Below are 27,511 nucleotides of genomic sequence, written 5' to 3'. Positions count from 1 at the left end.
TTAGAAAGTGAACTCAGGAAGTACAAAGAAATCGAAATGACTTAGTCTTTCCCTGTCAGCAGCATATTGGCACCTAAGGGAAATCAATTCAATAGGGCAGAAAAGTCTAGAACAAAAAGTTCAGCCTTCCTTCTTGTCTTTACCCCAGAGCTAAGTTCTGTTCACGTACGAGTCTTTCCAGAAGGGTTCGTTGAAGACCACAGTGTGCACAAAGCTCATGGCTGTAACTTGCTTAGGGATTGGTCCGCCCACAGCCATCGGCAGTTCGGACTCAGCTCTCAGTGGCTGTTTCATCTGTGCTGGGGACACACTCCGTTGTGTGCAGAGGCCGTGTGTGAGCTGCCTTGAAGGCTGTAAACAATTCACTAGAGTCATTTCCTCCTGAAGTATTTTGGGCTTTGCCTTGCGTGAGCCTGGCTGGCAGAACTGGATCACTGGGCTTTGAAGCTTCAGGCCCCATGCTTCCTGCTTCCTGTTCTGTTGTGCTGTACAGAGCATCCTCCAAGCGTCAAGTGTCCTCCATGGGTCTTGCCTCAGCACGTGCGTTTGTCTCAGCTGACATCACTCTGCCAATCAGCCCAAGTCTGAGGAAGGGACAAGAAACTGCAGTACACCACCAGAAGTTTTTTTGGTGCATTCTCTCTATGGAGTCCTAACAAATGCAGCTCAACTATGCAATGTAAGGCAGACCAATACATGTGTGTTGTTAGCAAAGAATCCTTCATCGCGTGTCCTTTCATGTGCTTGCTTTAGCAGAACATCCTTTCTCCTGTGTCTGCTTCAGCTAAATGCTCCCTCATGAGTCTGTCTTAGCCTTTCACCTGTGTCCACTTCAGGAAAACACTCCTTCACGTGTTTGCCCCAGCAAAACACCATCTGACACAACTGACTTTCCAAAGAACCCTTAAGTTTCCACTTGTGTGTGTGTGTGTACCATATGCATGCCTGATGATTCCTAAGGAACTCAGAAGAGGGCATCAAATCCCTTGGAACTGCAGTTATTGATGGTTGTGAGCCACCATGTGGGTGCTGGGAACAGAACCAGGTTCTCTGAAACAGTAACAAATGCTTTTATCCCCGGAATTGCTTTTCAGCCCCACTGATCCACTGCTCAGAACATCGACTTGGAAGTTGAAAAATCTGTAGAGCCCCTGTCAGTCTCTACCTCCCGCTGCTGCTCTTCCCGTGTTCATGTGTGTGTTCACAGAGACAGAAGTCATTACACAATGTACACAGTTCCCGGGGCTTGAGCACAGCGTCAAAGTTGGCTATTGTTTGTCAGTAGAGTTAAGATAGAAAGGGGGCTGGGTGGTGGTGGTGCATACCTTTAATCTCAGCCCTGAGTTCTAGGCCAGCCTGGTCTTCAGAGCAAGTTCCAGGATAGGCAAGGCTGTACAGAGAAACCCTGTCTTGGGGGTCGGGGAGCAGAATAAAAGAAAGGGAGCCAGTGCCTAAACTTGTGGGGGGGTCAGTCTGGCATGCCAGGTTCTACTCCCTTTGCAGTCTGTGGCTTTATGGGGTCTCTAGGGTCCCCTTGGTGGCTCATGGTAGGGATGTTTGAATACCATAGTCACATGGGCATGAGGAGAGAAGGGCCTACCTGCAGGAGCATTGTGAGGCATGTACTCTGCACCGAGACTTACCTGGGACTTTTTTAAAGGCAGGTTCCTACTTTGTAGCCCTGGGTAGCCTAGAACTCACTATGTAGACCAGGGTGGCCTCACAGAGCTTTGTCTGCCTCTGACTCCTGAGTGCTAGGATTAGAGACATGGGCTATCATACCTGGTTACCTGTGCCTTTTTTTTTTTTTTTAATACCTGGGGCAGGAGAGACGACTTAGAGGTTAAGTGGGAGATACTGGTCTTCCAGAGGACCTGAGTTTAGTTCTCTGCACATACTTCTGTGCCACCCTGCATCTGCTTTCCCCTCAGGGTAGCTAGGCTCGTTCTGGAACCAGCTGGACTAGAGGGAGGGACGCTTAGCTGGGTGCAGGTGAGTGCAGTGCAGGATCTAGCTTGGGTAATGAACAGCTGGGAACAGCTTCAGAGAAATGGTTCCATTTACTGAGGGGTACTTATGCCCCTGGAGAGGTGGCCAGAGTCTCTGGGGCAAGGTTTATATGGCTGTGTGTGTACCAGGGCAGGGGTCAGGGCTGTTGGAAGATGCTTTATCTACATACTCAGGGGCTTTTAATGTGTGTGTGTGTGTGTGTGTGTGTGTGTGTGTGTGTGTGTGTGTGTGTGTGTGTGTGTGTGTAGGGACCCTATAAGGTCAAACAAGGAGTGAAGCTTGGTTACTGTCAGGGTAATAAATTCTTACTAGGGTTAGCGGGGCTGGTTTTATGGAACAGATTGGGAAGCAGGAGGGAGCCAACTCCTTCTGTCCTCAAGTTTGAGGTGTCTGGGTTTGAAGCTCCTCTGTAACCCTGGGCCATGAAGGTCCCACAGCTCCTCTCTCTTGCTTTATAAGAGGGCAGTATCATCAAAGTCAGCATCCATGTGGGGGATGGTTTGATACTGGACCAGAACCTGATTGGCAGTGGTTCGTGCACTGCTACTTATCTGTTGTTTTGGAAACTGGATGGGGCAAAGTACCAGGAGGAGAAGGGGAGGAGCCAAGCCATCAGGGTGGGTACCATGGGGTAGGGTGCTGGGTGCATAGCATGTCCTGAGGTCTCCCTGGAGATCTTTGAGCCTTTGTCAGTTTTGTTCCACCAGCCCCATTCATTGACAAAGGAGCCACATTCTTCCCCCAACACAATGCAAGCCACGCCCCTCCCTGCTCAGCAGCCAATAAGTCTAGAGTTCTGTAGAACAACCCTTGCTGGGGGGGGGAGGGGGGAGATCTGTCGATGGAGGGACTAGAGACTGTCCAAGGAGGAAGGTACAGCTGGGTAAAACTTATCCTGGAAATCGCCAGCCAGATGGTGTGTCTGGACGAGGGCTGCTCCAGCGGGGCTCATGACGCCCAGTTGAGATGGTGGACAGAGGGATGAAGACGTCCCTGGTCCCCTCCCAGCTGTAAAGTGCGTTCTTTGGGCTCATAGAGATAAACCTGGGGAACAATCGTTGCAGGGGTGCAGAAACTTTGAAAAGCGGGGTTTAATGCAGGAACTGGTTATGTTATTGCACCGGAGAAGAGCAAGGGGGAAGGGTAACACATACTGGCTTGGTGACCGTGATGTTACTGCAGTGTGTAGGATGGGACCTTGAAGAGGGCCTATGAGGCAAAGGGGGAGGATAGATTAAAAGAAGGAATGTTTTGTAAGTTTTGTGTGGGTAAGGCCCACAGGGTTCATGAATCGAGTCGTTAATGGGATCAGCTGCCAACAGTGGATGGGAGGGGGAAGTGCAAAAGAAAAGGCGTAGAGAGATGACCAAGCCAGCTCAGTCAGTCAACAGGTTCTCCAGCGCAGGAGCAAGGATCAAAAAGAAAAAAGACAACTAGACAACTTTCTAGCATGACCCCAGCTGGTTCTGAGGCTGAGTCAGGTTAATTTTTTTTTTCCAGTCTGCTTTTATACCACTTTAATTACATGCAAATAATAAGGTGAGTTCTAGGTTGAGGAAGAAACAAGACAATAAACACAAATAGTCAAGGAACAAGCAAGGCAATAAACAAAGCCCCATGATCACTTTATCTAAGGGCTGATCAGGATGACCAGGATATCTGAGCCTACGTCTTTTTTCTAGCTCAAAATGGTGGTAAGTGTTTTGTTTGTTTGTCTTTTTTTCTAGCTCCAAATCAGATTCCTGCCAGAGCTTACTTCCCTGTCCTGGGCCAATGTCAGATTTCTGCCAAGCGGGCCCCAAAAGCTGTCCACAAAGAGAGTTAGGGGGAGGGCTAGGGGGAGGGCTAGGGGGAGGAGGCCCGCTGTTTAATGGATACATTGTAGCCAGGAGAGGGTGGCTTGAATCTCCTTTGGAGTTTGATTCTGTTAAAGAATGGTAACTGGGTAAAGGCCAATTTGGAGGCAGGGAGGAGTTGTCGGGAGATGTGCAGGTCCCCTACTGGGTATTTGGCGTAACTGTAAGGGTAGAGCTTACCCACAAGTCCCATTCATCATCATTTGTCCCAGGGACCACCAATGGAAAGCTGAAAATGAGTATTAATGTTAGTGAGCATGGTGCCACCTTGGCCAGGGGCGTGGATTCCATTCAGCATCTCCAAGATCTGCAGCCTCCATCTATGGAGGCTTTCTGGAGGCAGTCACCTGCGTTGTGGTAAGGGAAGCAGAGGAAAGGGCTGGGGGTAGTGGAGGGAGATGGAATTAGGGTGTAGCGGAATCTCAATCCAGGTCCGGCACCCTTCAAGGAGGCAGTCCTGGGTTCCTGTGATCTTACTGTGTCCATTATACACCTCTCTAGCAAAGAGAGGGTCTCCATTGATGGGTATCAGGAGGGTTAGGAATGAAGAAAAAGAAAGGCAGCCATCAGAGCATCGGAGAGGGAAGCCTGTGGGGGGCACGTGGCCTAGGCAGCTGCCACTAGGTCATGCATGTCCTGCCAGGAGATCCTGATCTACCAGTGGTGGTACCTCCTCGGCCTCCTCAGTCCTTCATCTGTCAGGAGGGGTGGGCCATCTTCTTGGTTGGTGGGGTGGTGTCGAGCATTTCTGACTGGAACCCAAATAGGCCTGGGCTGGTCCCATGGAACGACACAAACAAAACTCTTTCTGGTTGTGAGAAGGGGATCTGGTCCCTTTTAAATCCCATCCAAGGGATCGCATCATTGTACCAGGATGAGAGGAGTTGACCTGGTGAGTGCCAATGGAGGAGATGGGGAGGGTGTTTGCCACTCTTGTAAATATTAAATGTGTTTTGAATAGTCAGAGCCATCACTAATTGTTTGTTGGGTGGTAAGTGTTTTTGTTTGTTTGTCTTTAAGTTGCGCTTTTAGGGTTTGATGTGTTCTTTCCACTTCCCCTTGGCTCTGGGGGTTGTAAGAAATCCTGTGTGGTGGGGGATTTCTCATTGTGAGCAGAAGGTTTGAATTGGGAACTGGTAAAGGCAGAGCTGTTTTCAGTTGTTATCTGTTGAGGAATGCCCGTTATGGTGAAGGTGGAAAGCATATGGTGGACTATGGCCATTAGGGTCCCACACTTCTGGCAGCACACAGTCACCCCCAACTCCAGTTTTAGGGATCTAATGCCCTTTTCTGATGTCTATGGTGTGTATGTCATCCCCCCCCCCCACACACACACATAGCGTGCACAGACACAGTCATACCCACAAATGCACAAATATAAAAACAAGTATTTGTTTGTTTGTTTATTGTTTTGGTTTGTTTTGTGACAGTGTTTTTGTTTGTTTGTTTTTGTTTTTTGTATAGCCCTGGCTGTCCTGAAATTCTCTCTGTTGACCAGGCTGACCTTGAACTTGGAGGATCACCTGCCTCTGCTTCTGCCTCCTGAGTCCTGGGATTAAAGGTATGTGCCTCCATTGCCTAGCTTTAAAACAAATCTTTAAGGAACATGCCAGGTTGCACGGGATTTGCCTACTTCTTGTCCTGTGGAGCATCTCAAGCCACTGCTCATGTCACTTTCCACGTAGCCCTCAGTACAAGGTGTTTGCCAAAGCCTTTGAATGGGGAGCAATGTTCTCTCAGGAGCTTAGTTTTCTCTAGAGTCAGTTCTCTTATTCCAGCATCATGAGGTTCTGGTGACTAAACTCAGGCTGTCAGGTTTGTGCAGCAAGTACCTTTACATGCTGAGCTATCTCAGTGTGTGTGTGTGTGTGTGTGTGTGTGTATGTGTGTGGGTATGTGTATGTATATGTGTGTGTACATGTGTGTTTGTGTGTGTATGTATGTGTGTGTACGTGTGTGCACGTGTGTGTTTGTGTGTGTGTATATGTGTGTGTACGTGTGTGTTTGTGTGTATGTGTGTGTATGTGTGTGTATGTGTGTGTATGTATGTGTGTGTATGTGTGTGTATGTTTGTGTGTGTATGTGTGTGTGTATGTGTGTGTATGTGTGTGTGTATGTTTGTGTGTGTATGTGTGTGTATGTGTGTATGTGTGTATGTGTGTGTTTGTGTGTGTATGTGTGTGTATGTGTGTGTTTGTGTGTATGTGTGTGTTTATGTGTGTGTGTGTGTGTATGTGTGTGTATTTAAGATTTAAAAATTTTAGTTATTTTTATTACATGTACATGAGTGTTTTGCTTGCATGTATGCATATCTGTCACATGCATGCAGTGTCCACAGAGACCAAAAGAGAATATCCAGTCTCCTAGAACAGGTGTTAGAGATGGTCCTGCAAGAGCATCAGGTGCTCATAACTACTGAGCTATCTCTCCAGCACCCCCCGATTTATGTATGTGTGTGTATGTTTGTTTTTACTTTGTGTTTAAGTGTGTATGCCTTTATGTATGTCTGTGCACCACATAGATGCAGTGCTTGAGAAGGCCAGCAGAGGGCGCTGGAACTGGAGTTACTGACACTTGTGAGCTGCCCTTTGGGTCCTGGGAACCAAACTCAGGTTCTCTTCAAGAACAGTTAAGAGCTTTAAGCCACTGAGCCATCTCTCCAGTGCTTCCAATTGTATTAAATTAATTCAGAAAATATCAGGTTTCTATTACAGGTTTCCACACACCCTCAATTTTGGTTATTTTCTAGTGTTCTAGGTTAGGCACAGCCAGGAATGTGTTGGTATAAAGTAAACTTGAACTAAAACCTGTTTGCAGTTAAAGAAAACACAAATAAAACCAAAGCCAATGGTTTCTCTGTGTAGCCCTGGCTGTCCTGGAACTCACCCTGTAGACCAGGCTGGCCTCGAACTCAGAACTCCACCTGCCTCTGCCTCCCAAGTGCTGGGATTAAAGGCATGCTCCACCATTGCCCGGCGCCAATGCCTTTTAAGATTCAGTTTTTAAAAGTTTTTCTTGGAAGTTCTCTGATATTATGGACAGTGGTTAATCAATTTTCAAAATTTAAATCCTGTGTGCGTGCCTGCCCAACCTCCAGAGGAGCGGAGATGGCAGCGGGCGGAACGAAGGGAGGATTGGAGGAGTCTGCGCAGAGCGATCAAGTTGGGAGTCCTGAGCGACAGGCCCTCCAGAGGACAGCACAGCGAGCGAGCTCGGGCACTGGTGATTTAGGATCCAATCCAGCAGGTTAAGGTCTAAGAAAACATGTTTAGGGGAAACGTTTGAGATTGGTAACGCAAATAGTGAAGGTTGGGGGTGTAAGAGAGCGTGGATGATGACGACTTAGAAAGAAAAACGCTTCCGATGAAAGACGTTTAAAGTTGGCAAATGCAAGTTCTAAGTGTTGGAGGGTCTGAGAAGATGTTTTATATCATATAAATGCAAATTACAGAGATGTGAGAAATGATTTAAGATATGAAAAGGGGGAAATGTTTCATATTCCCCCCTCATGCTATTGTTATTTCAAAGTTCAGAATTTTAACATTACTCAGTGGAGTTCTGATAAGCTAATGGAACATTTACAACTCAGTCACAAGCTTAAGATTTTAGTTTCCTTTTGGCTGCCTTCTGAATATAAACTTAGAGATGCTTCTCACCATGCTAAAACCATCTCTGTTCACTCTGTGTATCCAGCCCTCTGGACTGAGGGGAAATGTTCTGTGCCTTTTAACCGAAACTTAGAACTTTCACCAGGCCCCAAAGGCATGCGTCTACCCCTGTTGTCTAACAGATACCTCTTAACTATATTTCTAAAATACGGATTTCAATATAATGGTAAATATTAATGTACATCCTTTTGTAAACTAAAGTTCACATAAGCTTTAGGGAATCAAGAGTCCTAAGACCTGGACCTGCCTTTCACAGATCAAATGGACCACAGATAAGTACAGCTGCCTGTTTTGACCCAATCCAGCAGGTAATCCCAAATATAGATTATATAAAACATATATTATAAAGGTAGAATTTATATATATTGAAACATGAATGTAAAATGTGTATTTTATTCATGTGTCATCAGAAGATGACCCATCCCTAATAACTACATACATACTCCCATATGTATGCGTACTTATAAATTATCCACATTAAATTATACTAGTTAGATATAAATTATATTCACTGAATATGATTTAAATACATTAATGTATATTACTTACAATAAATATAAATAATATGCATTAGGTATTAATTATGTACTTTAAATGAAAATTATATATATTAAATATTAATTATATGTGTTAAATATGACTTAAATATGAGCTAAATCTATAAAATGTAAGTTATAATCTATAATATATATATATAATTTCACATGTCCTTAAGGACAGGGGATTATAGAATGAGCCCATGGAGCCCTAAAACAATCAGTTACAAAAGGGGGACATTGCTTGTTCCTTCACCACAACATTTTATTTTGAAGTTTTTGACCTTGGATGCCAAGGAACTCTCTGCTGCTGAGTGTCTATGGCACCCTACAACTCGGCATACTTATGCCCAAGTGAAATGGAAGGATCTGCTTACTGGCATATGGCATGGTCCTGACCCAGTATTAGTATGGGGACAAGGGCATGTTTGTGCTTTCCACAGGATGCTGAAGGGCACGGTGGCTGCCAGAGAGATTGGTGAGGCATGCTGATGCTGGGACAAAGAATGATGCTGACCGTGACCTTGCTGAGTGCCATGATGATTGCAATAGGGAAGCTGTAGAGGACATAAGTGCCTGACCCATCTTTGTTTCTTTCTTCTGTATGGTCGAGGCCAGAAATACTTGTGACTTCTAATAATTCTCAGCTGTTAGAATTCCCTTGGTCTGAGAGTAAGAAGTATTCCAAACTGGTGAATTACACTGCTATGGGTCAGGGCCTCCCCATTTGTTTTACTAGAAATAGTGCCAATGCTGGATGTGTTTCTGTGGACTCTCAGGCTTGGAAGAAGAATATCTCTAAGACTGTAGTGCGAGCATTGAGATGGGAATGCCTGTATCTCAGACTGGACAGGCTGCCTCGCCTCAGGCTTTTGGACATTGAAGGACAGAGAACATGGAGACTGTGGAGCCTGTCTTCAAAAAAAATCAATCAATCAAATGGAGAAGCTGTTTTAATGACTCTCCTCTTTCCTTTCATGTGACTGGTTATCCTGACTCAGTCGTGTACTGGTCTGGAAATTAATACAGTATTGGACAAAAGGAAATGACAGTGGGCATTTGGAGGGCTAATTCTGGAAAATTTCAGAGACATATTTGGAAATTGGCAGCTGTGTTGTATGATGTTACGTTTGCTGTGGATAAAAATGGAGCAGGTTCTGGTGTTAAGGTAAATGTAGCATCCTGCATTACCCCACCCAATCTTTTACTAATTGGGAAAGTTACCTTTGTTATTGGCTCTGATAATGAGTTCAGTGTTTCTTGTTTTAATTGTCTTTTGTCCAATTGTGTTTTTGCGCTCTGTGATGGACAATCTGTAATGATAGCACACCAACCAGCTTTTATTATGATTCCTATAAATTTATCTGAACCCTAGTATTCTGAAAAGGCTTACAAATATTGGGAGAATTAGGTCATCCTCTGGCAAGGAGCACACGTATGGTTGGGCTGATCACTGTTGGTGTTGTTGCTCTCACGACACAGCCAGTGCCACCACTTCTGCATTAGCTTTAATACAAGAGGTGCAAACAGCTAGTTTTGTTAATCATCTTGCAGGAAATGTGATGATGCCCTAAGTATACAAAAAGATTTAGATAGATGGCTAGAACAAAGAATTGACACATTATATGATATAGTGCAGATCATGGGAGGTGAGGTACAAGGAATGAAAGTCAGAAGCCCTTGGAATGCCATGCACAATGTCTATGGATTTGTATAACTCCAAAAATGTATAATGAAAGTCAGCCTAATTGGACCTGAGTAAAAAGGCACCTTTCAATGTATTTTTCAAAATGCGAATACTTCTTTAGCCCTGCATAAGGAGATTGTAAGTTTAAGAAGTGCAAAGTCTTTGTGTAGTATGGGTATTTTGACAGATCCTGGCATGGGGTTTCTTCCTCACCCTTGACCATTTATGTTCCCAGATGAAACACACACACACAGCCTTTAGATTTTAGTATGCCTTAAGCAGCACAACAGCCAGGCAACTGCCTAACTTCCATGCTGTTAGAATCCACCTCCCACCCATAACTCCGCGTTACTACTTACTAATTTCTATGTTCCAGCTTGGCTGCTCTTGACCAGTTGGGCCACATTCTTTTGGCTCTTTTACGTGGTGGCTTTGGTTCTCCCTCCTACACCTCTCCTGAGGCATGGCAGCTCCCTTTTCTCTCTTTCCTCATGGCCCCTAGCCTGAGAAACCAATCAGAATTCACTGGGGTTAGGTTCCTAGAAGCTATGTACTGACTTCAAATGTTGGAGGCCATAAGATAGCATTAGAATACAAGCAGCATTAGGCCAGCCTACTACACCTTTGTCTTTTGATGCTGCTAGCATTGCAAATGATATTTTGAAAAAGTTACAAACTGTTTTCCCTTCATGTTCCTTGTTACGTCTCTCTTATTGGCCATAGCATGACTTGGCTTTTTTATGGCATGTCTATTATCTGTTCTTTTGAGAGAAATCATCAGAGCTTTTATAGATGTCAAAGCAGAGTTACATAAATTCAGGCTCCAGTGTCTTCCCTAGTAGAAGTTGGTAGATAATGACCGGTAAGATTGTCTTGAAAAACCTTCTCAACCTAAGACAGGCCACGAATACAAGATTATTCATGTGCCAATGATTGTTAAGAGCTGAGTTTTCAGATGGCAATAGGCACAACTTTCTGCTTTGTGACTGATAAGGTGTGCTGTTCTTATAGATAAAAAAGACCAGTAAGATTTTCTCAGAGTTGGATCAACCTAAGACAGGGCATGAAACCTAGAATTCATATACCGATGATAGGTAAGGTCCACACTTCTTGAGGGGATGCCTAAAACAGGCATAATCTTTCTGTGCCAATAACTGAGACAGCTTTGGCTTGTATAGATAAATCGGGGGGGGCATGTGGGGGCCACATCCAGAGTTAACTTTGGATGACTTCTTGCTTGTGATTAATCATGAATGAGTCTGCTGACATCTGTCTTTGCTTTTAGTTAAGACGTGTGTTATACCCTGCCAAGTTCCTCCACTTATGTATACATCCTTGAGAGACTGTTCTAGCCCGAAGGAAATGGCCTTAGTGAAACATAGATGCTGTGTACCATAAACTCAACACATAAGCATTTGTGGGCATTGTTTATATTCCTGAAATTGGTCATATTTTCTGTTGCTTGTCTTTAAAAGACACTGAGAAAATACACTTGCATTTGGTTCGATATTGACCAGCAGTCCTCCCATATCTGTCTCTTGCATCTTCTTTCTTCCTTTTCTATAATCATCTTCACTCCCTGTCTTAGTTAGGGTTTTACTGCTGTGAACAGACACCATGACCAAAGCAACTCTTAGAAGGACAACATTTAATTGGGGCCGGCTTACATGTTCAAGAGGTTCAGTCCATTATCATCAAGGTGGGAGCATGGCAGCATCCAGGCAGGCATGGTACAGGAGGAGCTGAGAGTTCAACATCTTCATCTGAAGGGTACTAGTGGAAGACTGTCTTCCAGGCAGCTAGGATGAGGGTCTTAAAGCCCACACCCACAGTGACACACCTACTCCAACAAAGCCACACCTCCTAATAGTGCCATTCCTTGGGCCAAGCATACTCAAACTATGAATTGTGGTTCCTGCATTGACTGACTGGTAGGCTTTGGCAATTCCTAAAGAAATTATTGCCGCAAAATTCTTTTTAGCACGCATGGTGTGGACAATTTCTTCCTCCCACCAGGACAGGCTGTTTATCACAGGTCTTAAGATTCCTAAGGCTTTAGCTCTTAGAATACAAACTTGGTATCTGACCTAACATTCTGATGGTGGCTAGACTTTCTGTAGTGCGTGTTCCATTTACTCTCCCTTGATTCAACACAGCAGACCCTGCCTGCCTAGCTCCCCAGTAAGCAGGGATGGTGTCTCCACTGGGTGGTCAGAATCTCCTACCTCCTTAGCTGGCCTAAGGACCTGAGTCAGTCCCCCCACTGCTTCTATGTAGCCAGAGTTGGCCTGGAGCTTGCTATCTAGACCAGGCTGTCCTTGAACTCATGGAGACCCACCTGCCTCTAAATCTCGAGTAAAGGGACTAAATGCATGTACCAGCATGCCCACCCTATCTAAGTCTCTTTATGCATTCCATGGCTGTACTGACGCCTTGTCTGTGAGAGTTGTTATAATTCTTTCTTTAGAGTCTGTACTCCTGAACCTGTGTCAGTTATATTGGGTTAATAATAAGATATTTTATTTTTTAACACTGTGAGTGTGCATGTGCGTGCATGTGTGTGTGTGCACGCCCTTGTCCTCCCATTAAGTTCAGAGGACAGTTGTGGCAGCCGGTCCTCACCTTCTGCCATGTGGATCCCCAGATTGAACTCAGGTTGTGAGGCTTGCTGTCTTTGCTCACTGAGCCATCTTGTCCCAGACTAAGGTTGTTTCCTTTAAAACTACTCATTTTCCCATGGAGAGCAGCAACATTAACAGGTCAATAGAGGAAGTCTGAGCAAAGAGGGAGACCGGATGGCCAGCGCTGGCTTGTGCTAACATTTTCAGGTTGAAGGCACTGCACAGACTGGACACCCTGGACAGACAGACTGCCTCCATTCCCAGGCAGGAAGTGCAAGATCAGGGTGCCGACAGGGCCCTCCAGAGCCTTCCCGGAGCACCAGCTTTGATTGCTTGTGACTGCTGGTGCCACCGGTTCTTCTCCGTTCTGTGAAAGCTGACTCCACCTTCGTCTTGGGCTTCACTTGCTGGTCTCCACTCAGGCATGTCTGTGTCCAGATTTCTCTCCTGTATGTGTATGCGTGTGTGAGGGTTTGTGTACATGTAGGTGTACATGTTCACATACATGTCTTTGCATGTAGAAGATAGAGGACAATTTGAACATTGTTCCTCAAGCACTGGACACATTTCTTTGTTTCTTTTCTCTCTCTCTCTCTCTCTCTCTCTCTCTCTCTCTCTCTCTCTCTCTCTCTCTCTCTCTCTTTATTCTTTTGAGATAGGGTTCCCCAATGCTCTGGAACTTGCTAAGTAGGTCAGTCTGGCTGGCCTTCAAGACCCAAGAATCTGCTGTCTTGGAATCCTGAGAGCTGAGACTTCCAGTGCAGGCCACCACACCCAGCTTGTGTTATGTAGGTTCTGGGTGTTGAACTTGGGTCCTCTTGCTTTCAAGGCAAGCACTTTACTGATCGAGCCATGATGCCCCCGCCCTTATCAAACCCTAGTTATCTTGGAATAGGGATCCTTCTTCTCCAGTCTGAGCTCGTTTTAATATATCTGCACCAATTCTGCATTCAAAGTTTATATCTGCAGTGTCACCTGAGATCCTGAGGGCTAGAATTTCAGCATATGAATTACAGGAAGACACAGTCCACATGTAACAGTCGGCATGGGAGGATCACGGCATGCCAGAGACAGTGCAGCAAGAAACCTTAATTCAGCGAGCAAGCAAATCATGCAGGCTCCTGAGGGAACAGCACTCCAAAGGAGGGACCAGTGTGTAAGGTGTAAGACAGCCACAGCCAATCACAGTTAAAACAAAACAAAACAAAACAAAACAAAACAAAACAAAACAAAACACCCAGAAGACTGTCTGGATGGCAGAGGTGAGAGAAGTGCTATTCAGTAGTTGGGATTTCACTCCTACAAATCACAACGTTAGCTGTGGGACACTCTTACTTAACTTATTGATTATAAAAACCAAATGCTCATTCCTAATAAAACCTCTGATTTAGAAGTATGCAGTAACACGGTCTTGGGCTGTAGGTACCTTGGTCAGGGAGCAACAATTCGCATCAAATCCACTGCAGTGCAGGAGCATTTCCATCCTCCAGCAGAACATAGGTGCTTGGTTTTGTTTTAGACTCCAGTTAAAGCTGGAAGTTACATCTCCTGTTACTGTGTAACTAAGTGCCCCGACATAAGCACCCGACAGAGAAAGTTACATCTCCTGTTACTATGTAACTAAGTGCCCTAACATAAGCTCCCTGACAGAGACGTCTCCTTTTATACAGCCCACGGCATCCACAGCCATCCCACAGGCCTGTCTCCAGGTGATTCCACATCTCATCACACTGGCAAGTCACACGGTACTCGGCACACCCCCAAATGATGGGGTACTTTTAAAGCACAAGCACTGGCTCAGCCACTTCTATTCTCTTGTGCATTGTATTTGCTCTTGTGGCCAGGTCATGGCTGCAGGAGCCAGCCAACCGTGCAGGTGTGGCCTGCCTGCTCCAACCCAGACTCTCTGCAGCCACTACCCAGACGTTTGTTCTCCATCTCACCCAATGAGTGTAGACTGTATGTGGATGCTTCGAGCAAGCGTGCTCCATTCCTGGGTGTGCAGTGGCAATTTTAAGGTACATTTTACTCTAGTGCCCAACTCAGCATGCATGCTGGCATTGGATTCTCTGTGCCATGCTCCTGACTTGCCCAGGGTCTCCATTCCTGGTCCCTGAATCCACTTCTAAAGACCAATGACTTGTACCCAGCTCACACTCCATGCTGTGAATTCAGGGAGCTCTGACTGGGGAGCCGAGGTCAGGGCAGGGTTGTGGCCAACCGCATGTCTGGATGCTACCTTGTGAAGCCCACTTTGCTGGTGTTGGGTGAAGGATCTGAGGGGAACCTTATCCTGTTAAACAGGTGCAGTGGTGCGCCCAGGTGCACTCAGATGGAATTGCAAGGTGAAGCCTGTGTCTTTATGGCGGGGTTACGGTTTCATTTCATCAGTAACGAGTACCAATAGTAATAGGAATGACTGGGGTGGGCTGGCTTTTATCAGCGGTCTTCAAAGCCTCAGCAACAACAAACCCTTAAACAGCCACCTGAAAATTCAAGACCTTTTCTGCTGCTGCAGGGAGGGCCTTCCTTCCGTCCCCCAGGATGGGGCAGCTGCCGATGTTCCCATCATCCCAGCATCATCCATAACTTCAAGTGATGTTTCATCTCGTCGGCTGTGTTCATGAGACTCCTGTTACAGAAACAGCCGCTCACAGCACTTCCACTGTGGGTGGGGGGTTTCCATACCAAGCAACTCCCCACATACCAGTGAATGAGGAGCTGTTATTTAATTCTGATCCCAGACACTGCAGTTGCTGACTCTGCAAGCTGGGGGACCAGGCCACGACACTGCCTCCAGTTCAGAACCAGTGGCAATCCTGGGCCTCCCACACTTCACAGGGGAGCATCTACAAATACACTCTCAAGGTTCATGGAAACTAGGGAGCACTCTCCATGCGTTTACCTCCTGCCTTAGGAAGTGTGGAGGTGCAGAGGCGAGGTCTCGGAGGATCCTTATTGCAGATGGGCATCCCACTTTCAGCTCAGAAGTTCTTCAAATCCCTTGTGATAAGACTTTCACGGTGGTCCTGTTCCAGTGCCTTGATTAATAAGTCAGTGATCATTAACAGGACTCAATCGCCAGCCCCATAAACACTCTGAGCCTCACATGGGTCTGGGATTCCCAGACTTCTACTCACAGATGGTTCCCTCTCCAGCCATTCAGTTCAAGAACCAGTGAAAGGAGGTGCATTTAACACAGGGACCTCCAAGGCAGCCGGCTGCTGCTGCTGCATGTCTTTGATCCTTGCACTTGATGGTGTTCAAAGCCAGCCTGGTGTAAAGAGTGAGTTCCAGGACAATCTGAAGTGCTCTAGTGAATCTCTGGCGAAAAGTTCATATGTAAATCTCTTTCAAGTTCATGTCTTTGTGTGCTAATAATTCACTCGTGTTTTGGGAGCTCTTCCTGGAGAGGCATAGGCTGTCCACCCCTTCCTTTTCTGTTGCTGTTGGTTTTGCCTTATTTATTTATTTATTTATTTATTTATTTATAGACAGGGTTTCTCTGTGTAGTCCTGGCTGTCCTGGAACTCAGTCTTTACACCAGGCTGGCCTCAAATTCTAGAGATTCACCTGCCTCTGCCTCCTGAGTGCTGGGATAAAAGGTGTGCCACCATCACCCAGCCGTCTACCCCTTCCTTATAGGGCATTAATCACAAACCAAAGCATGATTCCACCAAAGTCAAACCTGGGGAACCAATGAGGTTCACTGACAGAGCCCGGTGAAGGGTTACTTAGAAGAGAGTGTGACCCTAAATCAGCCACCGAGCATAGATAGTAACTTCTCCATAGATGGGGTCCTCCCCTACTTTCTGTTAACCTTCTATACGCTATTTACTTAAGCACCTCCCAAGACCACAAGGCCATGTGCAATTACTGCAGGCTGACAGGCGCAGAAGTGTGTGGCTGGAATCCTATGAAGGAATACCAACAGTCAGCAGGGCAGGATAGATCTTAGCGCTCTTGTGAGCAGTCTCTGATGCACAGATAAAGACGGCTGTTATGTTCAAGGGTGGGGACTGTGGGGGAGTTGGTATCCTCCCTGGAAACTCCTTTGGTGCTGAACCCTGTAAAAGTGGGCTCCTGGGAGAATGAGCTCCACGTCTTTAATCTCTAGCTTCCAGACCCCTCCTAGGCAAAGATCCTGCAAGATATGTATTTCTTATACCACGATATCGTACCTATTGGTTTCCATACTAAAACAAAAAGCTGTATTTTTTGCTTCTACAGAGTTCTTGTGGAATCTTTCCCAAACTAGTCCCCTGAGAATCCCTGTTATTTATTTTATTTCTTCAGACTAAAATGTCATTATTTTGTTCCTGACGATGCCAGGGTCCCAGATTTGGGTGTGGCTGTGCTGTGTGGGGTTTCCTCCCCTGTTCTGTGAGGTTGTAAATTGCTCTGTATTCCTTCAAAAGTTATCTGCAGGAAGCTTTTGAACCTGTATGGAGCTCAAGTGTCTCAGGGGATGTTTAGTTACTTAGTTTTCTTCTTAGTCTCTATATGCCGTCTCAGAATGCCCCATAAGATCTCTTTTTGGGAATCATTGTACGTTAAGGATGTAATTACCGCATAGTTTGTAGAAAAGCGCCTTCCTCGGGTGAACCGCTTCAAGTTCACCAGAGCAGGGCAGGCAGCCTAGGCAGCTGGTTCCCCCACCTCCCCCGGGAGGCAGAAGAGAGTTCACTCAGGGAAACAAATGGGACCCAGAAATGGGACCCAGGCTTTCTCCTCTGCAGCCGGCGAAGGAGCCAGGAGTGGAAGGGGACTGAGAAGGTAGCTATGGGCTTTGCCTGGCGCTTCCCAGTTTCTACGTGCTGTTCGGTGAGTTTTCATTTCTACCAAGTGACACAGTTGTATGGATGGCTGAAGTGAGGCGTCTTCCCCAGGATGGGAAACCACGAAGGAGGGAAGTGGGGGAGGCTGTGTGGTTTGCACTGTACAAAGTTCAGGGAGAAGGGACCAGAGTGAGCGATCACAGCGCCCAAGAGGGAATTGGGGTCCTCTCTGACCAGCTTCATCTGTCCCCCTCCACGCCCGTCCTCCAGAGCGTGGGGTCTTCCCAGCCTGGCGGGGCCAGCGGTAGGGAGCAGAGGCCGTGAGCGGGCACGTCTGCATCTGGAATGCTGCGGAAATCCCTGTCTTTCTTCGGTTGGCCAGGAAGGGATCAGATTACCTTCTGCTCTGTCAACCGAGGGGCTCCCTCATTAGGATAGCCAGCTCAGGACTGACTGAGGGGCCCCAGCTGGTCTGCGGGGTGTGGGAGGGAGGCCGGGCAGGGCTGGGAACCTAGGGGAGAGAGGAGGCTCGGGCGAGGTGCTAGTAGGGCAGGCGCAGCGTGGGGCGGTGGGATCCGGAGCAGCGCGCTCGGCTAGGCGAAGAGACTCGTGGGGCCGAGACCCAGGGACCCTGGGCGGCGACGGGGCCTCTCCTCTCGGGCGCCACGGGGACGCGCGCGTGCCCTCCGCCTCGCGCCCCGCCCTCCGGTCCTCCCCAAGCTGCCTCCCAGCGCCATTCCCCGCGTCCCCTTGTCCGGGCCATGGAGGGCTTAGTGCTGCGCCCCGCCAAAGACTACCGGGTGGTGGTGCTGGGCAGCGTGGCGGTGGGTAAGACGGCGCTGGCCACGCAGTTCGCGTGCGGCCGCTTCCCCGAGCGCTGCGAGCCGTCGGTGGAGGAGCTGTTCAGCAAGGTGATCGAGGTGAACCGGGCTCCCGCGCTGCTGGAAATCGTGGACACGGTGGGCGCCGAGCATCTGGTCACCCTCAAAGACCTGTACATCAGGAACAGCGACGGCTTCGTGGTGCTCTACAGCGTGTGCGACGAGGCCTCGTTCCAGGCCGTGCGGCCGCTGCGGGAGCGCATGGGCCGGCTGCGGGGCTCGCGCGCGGTCCCGCTCGTGCTGGTGGGCACCAAGGCCGACCTAGATGCCGAGCGCCAGGTTCTGACGGCCCAGGGCCGCGCGCTGGCCCGCGAGTGGCGTTGCCCGTTCCTGGAAATCACGACCAAGAGCAAAACGATGGTGGACCACGTGTTCACGCAGGTGGTGCGCGAGATGGAGGCCCTGGCCCCGCCGGGACAGGAGGCTCCCCGCATCCCCGCCAACGCCCTGGAGACGTGGCCCGCCGAGAGGTTCATTGGCTAGCGCGCCACGGTCCGCCGGCTCAGTGCCTTTTCCCAGAAACGTATCCAACAGTGGCTGCTTTTCTGTGTATTCACCGCAAAGGGTGATGGTGCTTCAATCTGCCTGCCTGTCTTTCTTCAATGTTAGGCAAAAACTTTGCAACATCCCCTCTGTTGACCTCCGACTGTGCTACAAGAAGAAACCAAAATTTACATTTTACCGTAGAGAAAATTTACAGCCCTGTTCAATCTGTTTCGGACTCCCACCCACCCGTCTAATTTTTGTAAATAGCAACTCGGGAACTTTTGATTGGTTGGGTAGTGTGCACTGATGAAAGGTTTTCTTCAGCTTTAGGACGGTTTTCTCTCCTTTACAGCCTTGAATCCAGCAGTGAGATTTTCCTCAACATGAATTCCTAAATATAGTTATGACTTATGTCATGTTGGTTTGAAAGGGGATACTGGACGGGAGACAACTGTGCACGCACACTAAGATAGCTCGGCCCTACCTTGTAATTGACATTTAGTTGGTTTCCACATCCTCTGCATTGGGAATAAAATTAGAAGTTGGTGATTTTTAACATGTGCCTTTCTAGCTTGTGTGTAAACCAGTTATTGCTAAAGCTTTACTTTTAAAAAAAAAGTTTCGTTGTGTGCATGTGTGCTGTGAGTGCATTGTGTGTGGGCACGCCCGTGTAAACGGACAGCCAGGCTTTGGTCCTCCCCTCTTGTTTGAGACAGGGTGTCTGTTTTTTGTTGTTCATGGGCTCCTGGGTTCACCTGTCATACCTTGTTGAAGGAGAACTGGAATTATAGACATGGGCTGAGATTTGAACTCAGGGCCTTGGCTTTGCGAAACAAGTGAATTCCCCAGTGAGCCACCTCCCAGCCACTAACTCCTGAAGTGTTTGCATACCTTCTCTTTGGTTATTTTCCAGGAAATGAATGTTTGTAAGGAGGAGGGGAGCAGGCCCCCTGTCTTCTGGTGTATTCCTGCAGTGTTGCTGCCAAGAACCAAAGGGGTTTGTTTTGTTTTTTAGATTCAGATTTTTTGCTGTTGTTGTCTGAATACCTAGCAGGAGATTGGGCAGACATGTAAGGGTCATTCAGCGGTGTTTTCCTGTGACAGAAGTTCCTTTTTTTTTTTTTTTTTTTTTTTTTTTTTGGTTTTTTTGGTTTTTTTGGTTTTTTAAGACAGGGTTTCTCGGTATAGCCCTGGCTGTCCTGGAACTCACAAAAGTTCTTAGTGCATTGGTTTAGTAGTGCAGGATAAGCTTTAAAAACTGACCTTTGAGATATGTGCATGAGTTAAGAAGTCCTCTCTAAGGATGTGCCTCACAGAGACTTGATGTGCCAGCGTGGGGGGAATACCCAAGGGGTCCCCACCCACTCAGGGGAGAAGGAGATGGAGAATGGGAGAAGGCTTGTGGGAGGAGGTGGACAGTGAGCAGAATGTAAAGTGAATAAGTAAATAATGATGATGATAATAATAATAAGTCCTCTTTAGCTGCAACATAGTGTTTTTGTTTTTGTTTTGTTTTGTTTTTCCAGACAGGGTTTCTCTGTGTAGCCCTGGCTGTCCTGGAACTCACTCTATAGACTAGGCTGGCCTCAAACTCAGAAATCCACCTGCTTCTGCCTCCCAAGTGCTGGGATTAAAGGCGTGTGCCACCACTGCCCGGCATGCAACGTCATTGTTGTTAATAATAATAATAATAATAATAATAATCCTCTTTAGCTGCAGCATAGTTTTCGGTTTGCAGCCTCACCCAATTAAATAACCTAACACAAACAAGAAAGCCTAGATCCCACCTCTTCCCTGAAACGGTTAACTTTGTGAACAGAAAGTTCTGTGACCAATGAGGTGACAGGGTCTGTTCACTTTTATTTATATGATATGTAATACTTCCAAAGAGGGAAGTTTTCCCCTTAATGCAAAGAGTATGTTGCAGAACCCACCTACAGATCCGCCTAGAGAGGGTCCACTGGCCACGCTGTCCTGCCTCCACACTCTCGCTCTTTTTCCCCATCCTGAGACAGGGTGGGTCAGGATGCTCACTCTGCAAGGCTTAAAACCCATCACACAGATGTGTGTGTGTGTGTGTGTGTGTGTGTGTGTGTGTGTGTGTGTGTGTATGCACATCTTGTTGGCCCACCCTCCTGCCAGACTTCAACCATCTCTCTAAGGCTCTGTTTCAGAGATGAGGAGGAGTTTGTGGGAACAGTGGGAACACTTTCCTGGCCTCCACATTGTGATCAAAGCCAGCCATGCTGCTGGAGCAGATGAACAATAAGATTCTCCCTGCATTGGACAGGGGCTCTGCAGAGAAAAGATTCCCAGCCTGAGCAGTTGGCCACAGGAGCAAGCAGGGTGACCCCTTCCAACTATCCATCGGCTGGTGCTGAAGCCTTCACAGATTGCTTATAGTCCCTGGGTCCTAGTCCCTATGAATATCAGGCCTTGATCCAATGAAACGTTCCCAGCCATGCTTTTCTGCCCGTGGACTTCTGGGATGACCTCAGATACCCCCAGTTAGATCCAAGTTTCCAGTTGAGCATCCAGGGCTCTTCCTGACTGGCTGGTGGGCCAGACTGAAGGAGCAGAGTGTGAGGCTCACTCCTCTATCAGGAGTGAGAAGGAAGCAGCTTGCTGGGGGACACACAGACATACAGGATTGCACACACAGACACGCACACACAAATTAAAGACATCCATACAGGATTACACAAACACACAGACACATACACACACATATGTATATGGTTAAAGACACACACACAGAATTATATACAAACACAGACATTCCACAGAATTACATATACATATACACAATTAAAGGCATACATACAGGACTACACACACACACACACACACACATTCATGTAGAGATACAAATGCATGTGCACACAGTTAAAGACATACACACAGGATTTTCCTTTGCATATTTCTTTCTTTCTTTTAAGATTTATTTATTTATTTTATGTATGGGAGTACACTGTAGCTGCTTGCTCTGGTTGGCCCTGCTCGCTCAGTCCCTGCTTGCTCCAGCCCAAGATTTATTTATTATATATAAGTACATTGTAGCTGACTTCAGAAGCACCAGAAGAGGACGTCCGATCCTATTACAGATGGTTGTGAGCCACCATGTGGTTGCTGGGATTTGAACTCAGGACCTTCGGAAGAGCAGTCAGTGCTCTTACCTGCTGAGCCATCTCGCCAGCCCCCTTTGTATATATATTTTTAAAGATTTATTTATTTATTATATGTAAGCACACTGTAGCTGTCTTCAGACACTCCAGAAGAGGGCATCAGATCTCATTACGGGTGGTTGTGATCCACCATGTGGTTGCTGGGATTTGAACTTCGGACCTTCGGAAGAGCAGTCGGGTGCTCTTACCCACTGAGCCATCTCACCAGCCCCCTTTGTATATTTCTAACATCTGTAATGTCAGGTATAAGTTGCCTGTGTCCCTTTGGTGACAAGAGTGGCTGGCCTAAATGACTCCAAAGTGAGTGTGCAAGGGGCGGATAGCACTGTCAGGGTGCTTGGTCCTTGCAGGTACTGTTCAGTGGAGTGGAAAGAGGGGAAGAGAGGGAGGTAGTGAGTAGCCTGTCCCTGGGCTTGGCAGAGCTGTTTGAGTGCCTGTGATTAAGGCCATTGTGGTGCTGAGGATCATTTGGGGGAGGGGGAAGAGGAGAGGGGGAGGTGCTAAAATGACATCACTTTCCTCTTCTGAGAAATACCCATTCCTTTCTCCAGTGTTGCATTGCATGCTCTGCCTTGTTAACACAGGACCTCAATGTCATCTTGTAGTGGAAGTTCCCTGTGTTTCTGTCACTTGGTGACCTGAGCTCTGAAGGCTGATCTGCCCTATTAGAGCTCTTTATTTCAGAGACATAATATGTCCTAAGTGATGGGATGCTCCTTTCAAAATCACAAAAGGGTCACCGTCTGCCATGCTTGTCCCCTGAGAAGTGCATATATTCACTGACAGGCCCCATGAGCACAGCAGGGAACTGATGTCTCCAGCCAGCAGCAGCTGCTCAGGCGAGCCTGCAAGCGAGTCCTTCCCAGGTAGGTGAGCATGAACATGATGGAGCTCTGATGACATCTCCAGAGACCAAAGTGAACCAGATGAGACCCAGCACAGCGGGCTCAGCTCAGCATGCCAGGCTCCTAAGCCCCGCAGAGCATGGAGAACCCACACTTACTGTTCACAGCCCGGAGATTGAGACAGTTCTGGTTTGGGTTTATTAGTAAATATCCAAGATTGCCGTGAGTCTGGAAGGGGTTCTGATTGCAAACCTCTGAAAATGTCGACCTGGCTCTGTTCCCTGAGCAGTGTGGTGACTGAAGGCAAAAACTCTCCAGGCAGGCAGGCCATCGTGAGACAGGGCCTTGAGGATGCCAGGGGAAGGCTGCTCAGAAGGAAGGGAAAGGTTTGTTACTGGAATTGCAGAATCATGAACACACAGTTTAGCCCTGTCACCACTCAGTGGGAAGCTGAAGGTGACCCACAGTAGCCAGTGGCCTGGTGGGGTGTCCCAGTAGAAGGCTGAAGGTGCGTCTTGGCTTCTTTTTACCGTGAGAAAAGGAAGAAAAAAGAAGGAAGGAAAGAGAAGCCTGCTAAAGAAGGTCAGACAGACTCCGTAAGTTGTCCCACTGACCTCCATGTGAGCTTGCACACATTTCTAGCGTGTCTCTGGCGGTCCACTCTTTCATTCTAGTGTGCCCTTTCTGTAGTCCACGCTGGTCATGTCTGTGCTGATGTGACTCTTCCAGAACCTTTCCCCACTCCCGTGATTTGAGGTCAACCCATTAAAGGAAAGATACCCCTAAAAGTCTGTGAAATTATCCCTTTTCTAACTCGGGCTTCTGCTAGCTTGGTGGGGACTTGCACCCCTGGCTTTCTACAGAGCCTACTGATTGGGTACACAATCTTTCTAAAGGACCTTTGAAGTTTTAAAAAATATTCATTAACATATATATTTAAAGATTATTTTATTTGTGTGACTGTTTTCCCTCTGTGTACTAAATGAGTGCAGTGCCCATGGAGGCCAGAAGGGGGCATCAGAGCCACTCTATGGAGGTTTGGAATTGAACTTAGGTCCTCTGCAAGAGTGCTGGACTGTGTTAGGTCCTACATGGGTGCTGTTAACCATGCCACATCACACCCCCACCACACACACACACACACACACACACACACACACACACACACACGAATTCTTTGTATGTGTGTGCATTTGTCATTGTGTGTACGTGGAGGTCAGAGGAAATCTTTCAGGAGCTGATCCTCCTTCTACTGTGAGTACCGGGGACTGAACTTCGGTTTGGCAGGTTTGGCGACAGGCATGACCTTTTGTATGACTGAGAACTGTTGAGGCCAGAGCTCCAGTCAGCCAGTGTGAGAGGTGGGAGGAGGGACGGCAGGTAAAGTCATCTCAGCTTCATGGATCTGCAGACCGGAGGACATTGCTCACATCCGGATACATACTGCAGGTGCCGTCTCCTTTTCCGGTATTTTATAGAATTGTGAGGGCTAAAGTTTAGGATTTTGTTTCCAGGCCACAGCACATTCAGCTGACACTGCTTTGGCTCGTGGAGTGATGAATATAGTCTGGAAACTGATTATCAGAGCCCAGGAATGGCTGCAGCGACCACTGGGACCTTGAGCCTCTCTCCACAGTGGAAGAAAACAAGAGCGAGTTCAACTGAGGGAAAAAATTACCTTGTAGGTGCAGACTGCTCATTGAGTTATGAGAAGAAGATGATGTACTCAGGGGCTTAGCAGAGCAAAGCGCTCGCTCTAATCATCCTCCACCTCACCAACTGCTCCTGGATCTGGTGGGCGTGAGGGTGGGACTTCACTTCTTTGTGAAATTAACTCCTTCACCAGAGAACTGGAGAAGCCTGGGGTCAAACACACTGTCTCTAAGGCACTTTCCCAAGGAGGAGACTGGGCAAGCTTAGCTGAGAGTGAAGCCCCGCTTTGCAAGGAGGCCAGACAGGTGAGCTACAAAAGGACCTGGAGCCAGCACTCGGGGTTCTGTCTACTGAGGCTTTCATTGAAGTGGAATGAAAAATGCATTGTGTCCCAGGCGACATGAGCCCTGGCAGGAAACCTGAGCTCTACTTCCTCAGGCCAGCCAAGGAAAGCCTAGTCTTTCATTGTATTTTTCACGTGTGCCCGGCTCTCATCCCTGCTTCTTCTGTTTCAGTTGAGATGAGTGTGCTTGGCCCCTTCATTCTGAGTTCCATTGCTGTCCTTCAGCTGTGCAGTCAGGTAAAGGCTGACCTGTGTGGCTCTAGGCTCCTGATGGATGTCAGGCAGGATGACAGCTGAGTGAACTCGATCAGTTCACTCGAAGCGTTTGTCAGCGTTGGCCCAGGAAGGCACGGCTGACTGTATAAACTGTTATCAGTTCACCCTTTAGCTCCATGGCTACTTCAGGGGCCCAAGCTGCACTTTTGGTCCGTTCAGTTGTACAGCAACAATCGGGTGAGGTTGCTGGTTCAGAGTCAGTGCATGAAGACAAGGCGGTCTGCAATCGTTAATTTTCATTGGAGTAAGAAACGCCTAGAGCGTCAGTAAGGCACACCTTTGGGCTTGTCCGTGAGGTTTCCAGAGAGGGTTAACCGAGGAAGGAGGAGCGTCTCTGGATCGAGTGGTACCATTTAATCGGGCCCAGAGCAGACAGAATAAAATGGGGGAAAGGAGTGCAAGAGCCCCTCTTTCTGTTTCCTAATCGACAAGACAGGAGAAAGCACCCTCAGGCTCTGGCTACCATGTCTTCCTCACCAGGATGGATCCTCCCAGCCTGTGAGCCAGAATCCTCTCACTTTTAAGTTGCTCTCTACCAAGTATTTTGCCATGATGGGGAAACAAACTAATAGACTACATCTTTGAGAATTTGCCTCCTGTAATGGTTTGTATATGCCAGGGAGTAGCACTATTAGAAGGTGTGGCTTTCTTGGAATAGGTGTGTCACTGTGTCTTTAAGACCCTCATCCTGGCTGTCTGGAAGCCAGTATTCTGTTAGCAGCCTTCAGATGAAAATGTAGAACTCTCTGCTCCTCCTGTGTCATGCCTGCCTGGATGCTGCCATGCTCCCACCTTGATGATAATGGACTGAACATCTGAACCAGTAAGCCAGTCCCAATTAAATGTTGTCCTTTATAAGACTTGCTTTGGTCATGGTGTCTGTTCACAGCAGTAAAACCCTGACTAAGACACCTCCCTTCTGGTTCCCTAATGCCTTACCCGATGGAACAGCACCATGGAAAGTGCCTGGGGCACGGAATGGGCCTTTGGATGCTGATGTTAGAGAAAACATGGTAGTAGTAAGGCAAGTCTTCCCACCAAGGAGCTGGCTGTTACACAAGAGAGCCACATAAGAGCTCAGCATTGCTGCCTGCTTTTGGCAGTGAACACTCAACAGTGTAGACACCAGCTTGGTGAGGCCATTTGTGCTGAGTCCAGGCTAAGCCTCCCTCCTGGCTGGGTCCTCCATACAGGCCCTCAATGGCTGGGCACAGGCTCACTGCACAGGAAGGACTGTCTCACACATCTTGTTATTGGCTTCCTCTTCTGCAATAGATGCCCTTGGGGTAACAATTGTGACAAATGTAGTCACCGCTACACCAGTGAAAGACTCTCATCCTCTCTCCCTCTTCTCTGCATACCTCAGCAATCTTCCAATTTTGTTTTAAGTTTTAGCAACTATAGTAAACCTGTACAGGCCTACCATATTCTCAGCTCGGATGTGAAGTGGAAACTTAAGGGTCCTTTAAAAAGTCAGTTATATTGAATGGTGTTTTGTTGGGACAAACATGGGAAGGAATGTTTTCTTGAAGTGGTCGCAGGTAAAAGACTAAGATAGTCTCATATAAGAACATTTAACTAAAATAAACACAGGTGAAAGGATGTTCTGCTGAAGCAAGCCTGTGAAAGGACAGTGATGAAGGAGTCTTTACCAATGACATACGTGTATTGGTCTGGTCTGTCTTAACACTGCGTAGTTGAGCTCCACATGTCAGGACTCCATAGAAAGAAACACACCAAATGAGTTCTGGTGCTGTGCTGCGGTTTCCTGCAGCTCCCTCAGACTAGGGCTGATTGGCAGAGTGATGTCAGCTGAGACAGACTCACGTGCTGAGGCAAGACCCATGGAAAGACTCTGGTATCCACCTGGTAGACACAGATATCATAGTTCACCACTCAAAGTGACAGAGCAAGACAAGATCAGGGTCTCCCTCCAGTACTGTCTGCAGAGAGATGAGGTGGGAACACCAACTGCCCACTCCACAGAAGACCAACATGCAGTGGCAGCCTCTCTCGTCCCTCTCTTCTAGATAAGCCTCATGATGACCCTCAGGGCTTACTCTCCCTGAGCATCCTCTTGAGACTGAAGGCACAGGGGACCACAGAGGTCTGAGAGCACCGTGGCAAGGGCCGTTGGGTACAAAGGAAAGCACAGGGAAGACCAAGGCAGGTGTCCTCCAACATCCTAAACTGTGTGATGTCATTCTCTATTTTTCTGTCTCTCCCTAACCCCCAACCAGGAGTAGCCAGCATGTCTACAGGCTCAACGGATGCTCCGGGATCAGGCGGTGTGGTTTCTCAGATCAAGGTCTCACGTTCTAAGAGGCTAGAGTCCTGGAACCTCGGATAACCCCCAGGCGATTCAGAAGCTCAGACAAAATGGTTGATGGGGGAGCACTAAGCAATGACCGAGGTTTTTAATGCATTTGCAGGAAGCAAGATGCCTCATGCTGGGAATTCAGCAAGCCCCCAGGAGGCAGAGGCAGGATTGTCTCAAGTTCGAGACCAGCCTGGGGGTACATAGTCAGATTTTATCTAAAAAAAAAAATACTAGTTATAGTAATAAAAATAGAATTCACTTGCAGTGTTGGCTATTTCCCGCCTTTCTATATGGATTTTTGTCCCTATTCTGAACTGGCTTTCTTTCTCTTTCTTTCTTCCTTTCTTTCTTTCTTTCTTTCTTTCT

The 27,511-nt window shown here is 47.4% G+C and overlaps 1 protein-coding gene and 1 long non-coding RNA gene across 4 annotated transcripts; both read left to right on the top strand.

The window, feature by feature from the left end:
* The first annotated feature begins 978 nt into the window (after nucleotides 1-978).
* Nucleotides 979-27,511, top strand: Gm40578. 3 transcript variants are annotated; one of them, XR_001780709.2, is made up of 5 exons: nucleotides 979-4,223; nucleotides 5,331-5,427; nucleotides 6,964-7,842; nucleotides 8,514-17,202; nucleotides 27,066-27,511. It is a non-coding gene; the product is annotated as a predicted gene, 40578 (long non-coding RNA). The 3 variants fall into 3 exon arrangements; XR_003950152.1 differs by lacking the exon at nucleotides 8,514-17,202 and having other exon boundaries at nucleotides 6,964-7,112; XR_003950153.1 differs by lacking the exons at nucleotides 6,964-7,842; nucleotides 8,514-17,202.
* Gm266 (predicted gene 266) lies at nucleotides 17,865-19,079 on the top strand. Its single transcript, NM_001033248.3, has one exon. The coding sequence runs from the start codon at nucleotides 17,918-17,920 to the stop codon at nucleotides 18,518-18,520; it is 603 nt and encodes a 200-aa protein (NP_001028420.2). The 5' UTR covers nucleotides 17,865-17,917; the 3' UTR covers nucleotides 18,521-19,079.

Source organism: Mus musculus, chromosome 12, assembly GCF_000001635.26.
Source record: "Mus musculus strain C57BL/6J chromosome 12, GRCm38.p6 C57BL/6J".
Classification (NCBI taxonomy): domain Eukaryota; kingdom Metazoa; phylum Chordata; class Mammalia; order Rodentia; family Muridae; genus Mus; species Mus musculus.
This window is presented reverse-complemented; position numbering and strand designations above follow the sequence as displayed.

Coding starts and splice junctions, on each gene's coding strand:
- Gm266 (NM_001033248.3), top strand. CDS start 17,918: ATGGAGGGCTTAGTGCTGCGCCCCGCCAAAGACTACCGGGTGGTGGTG.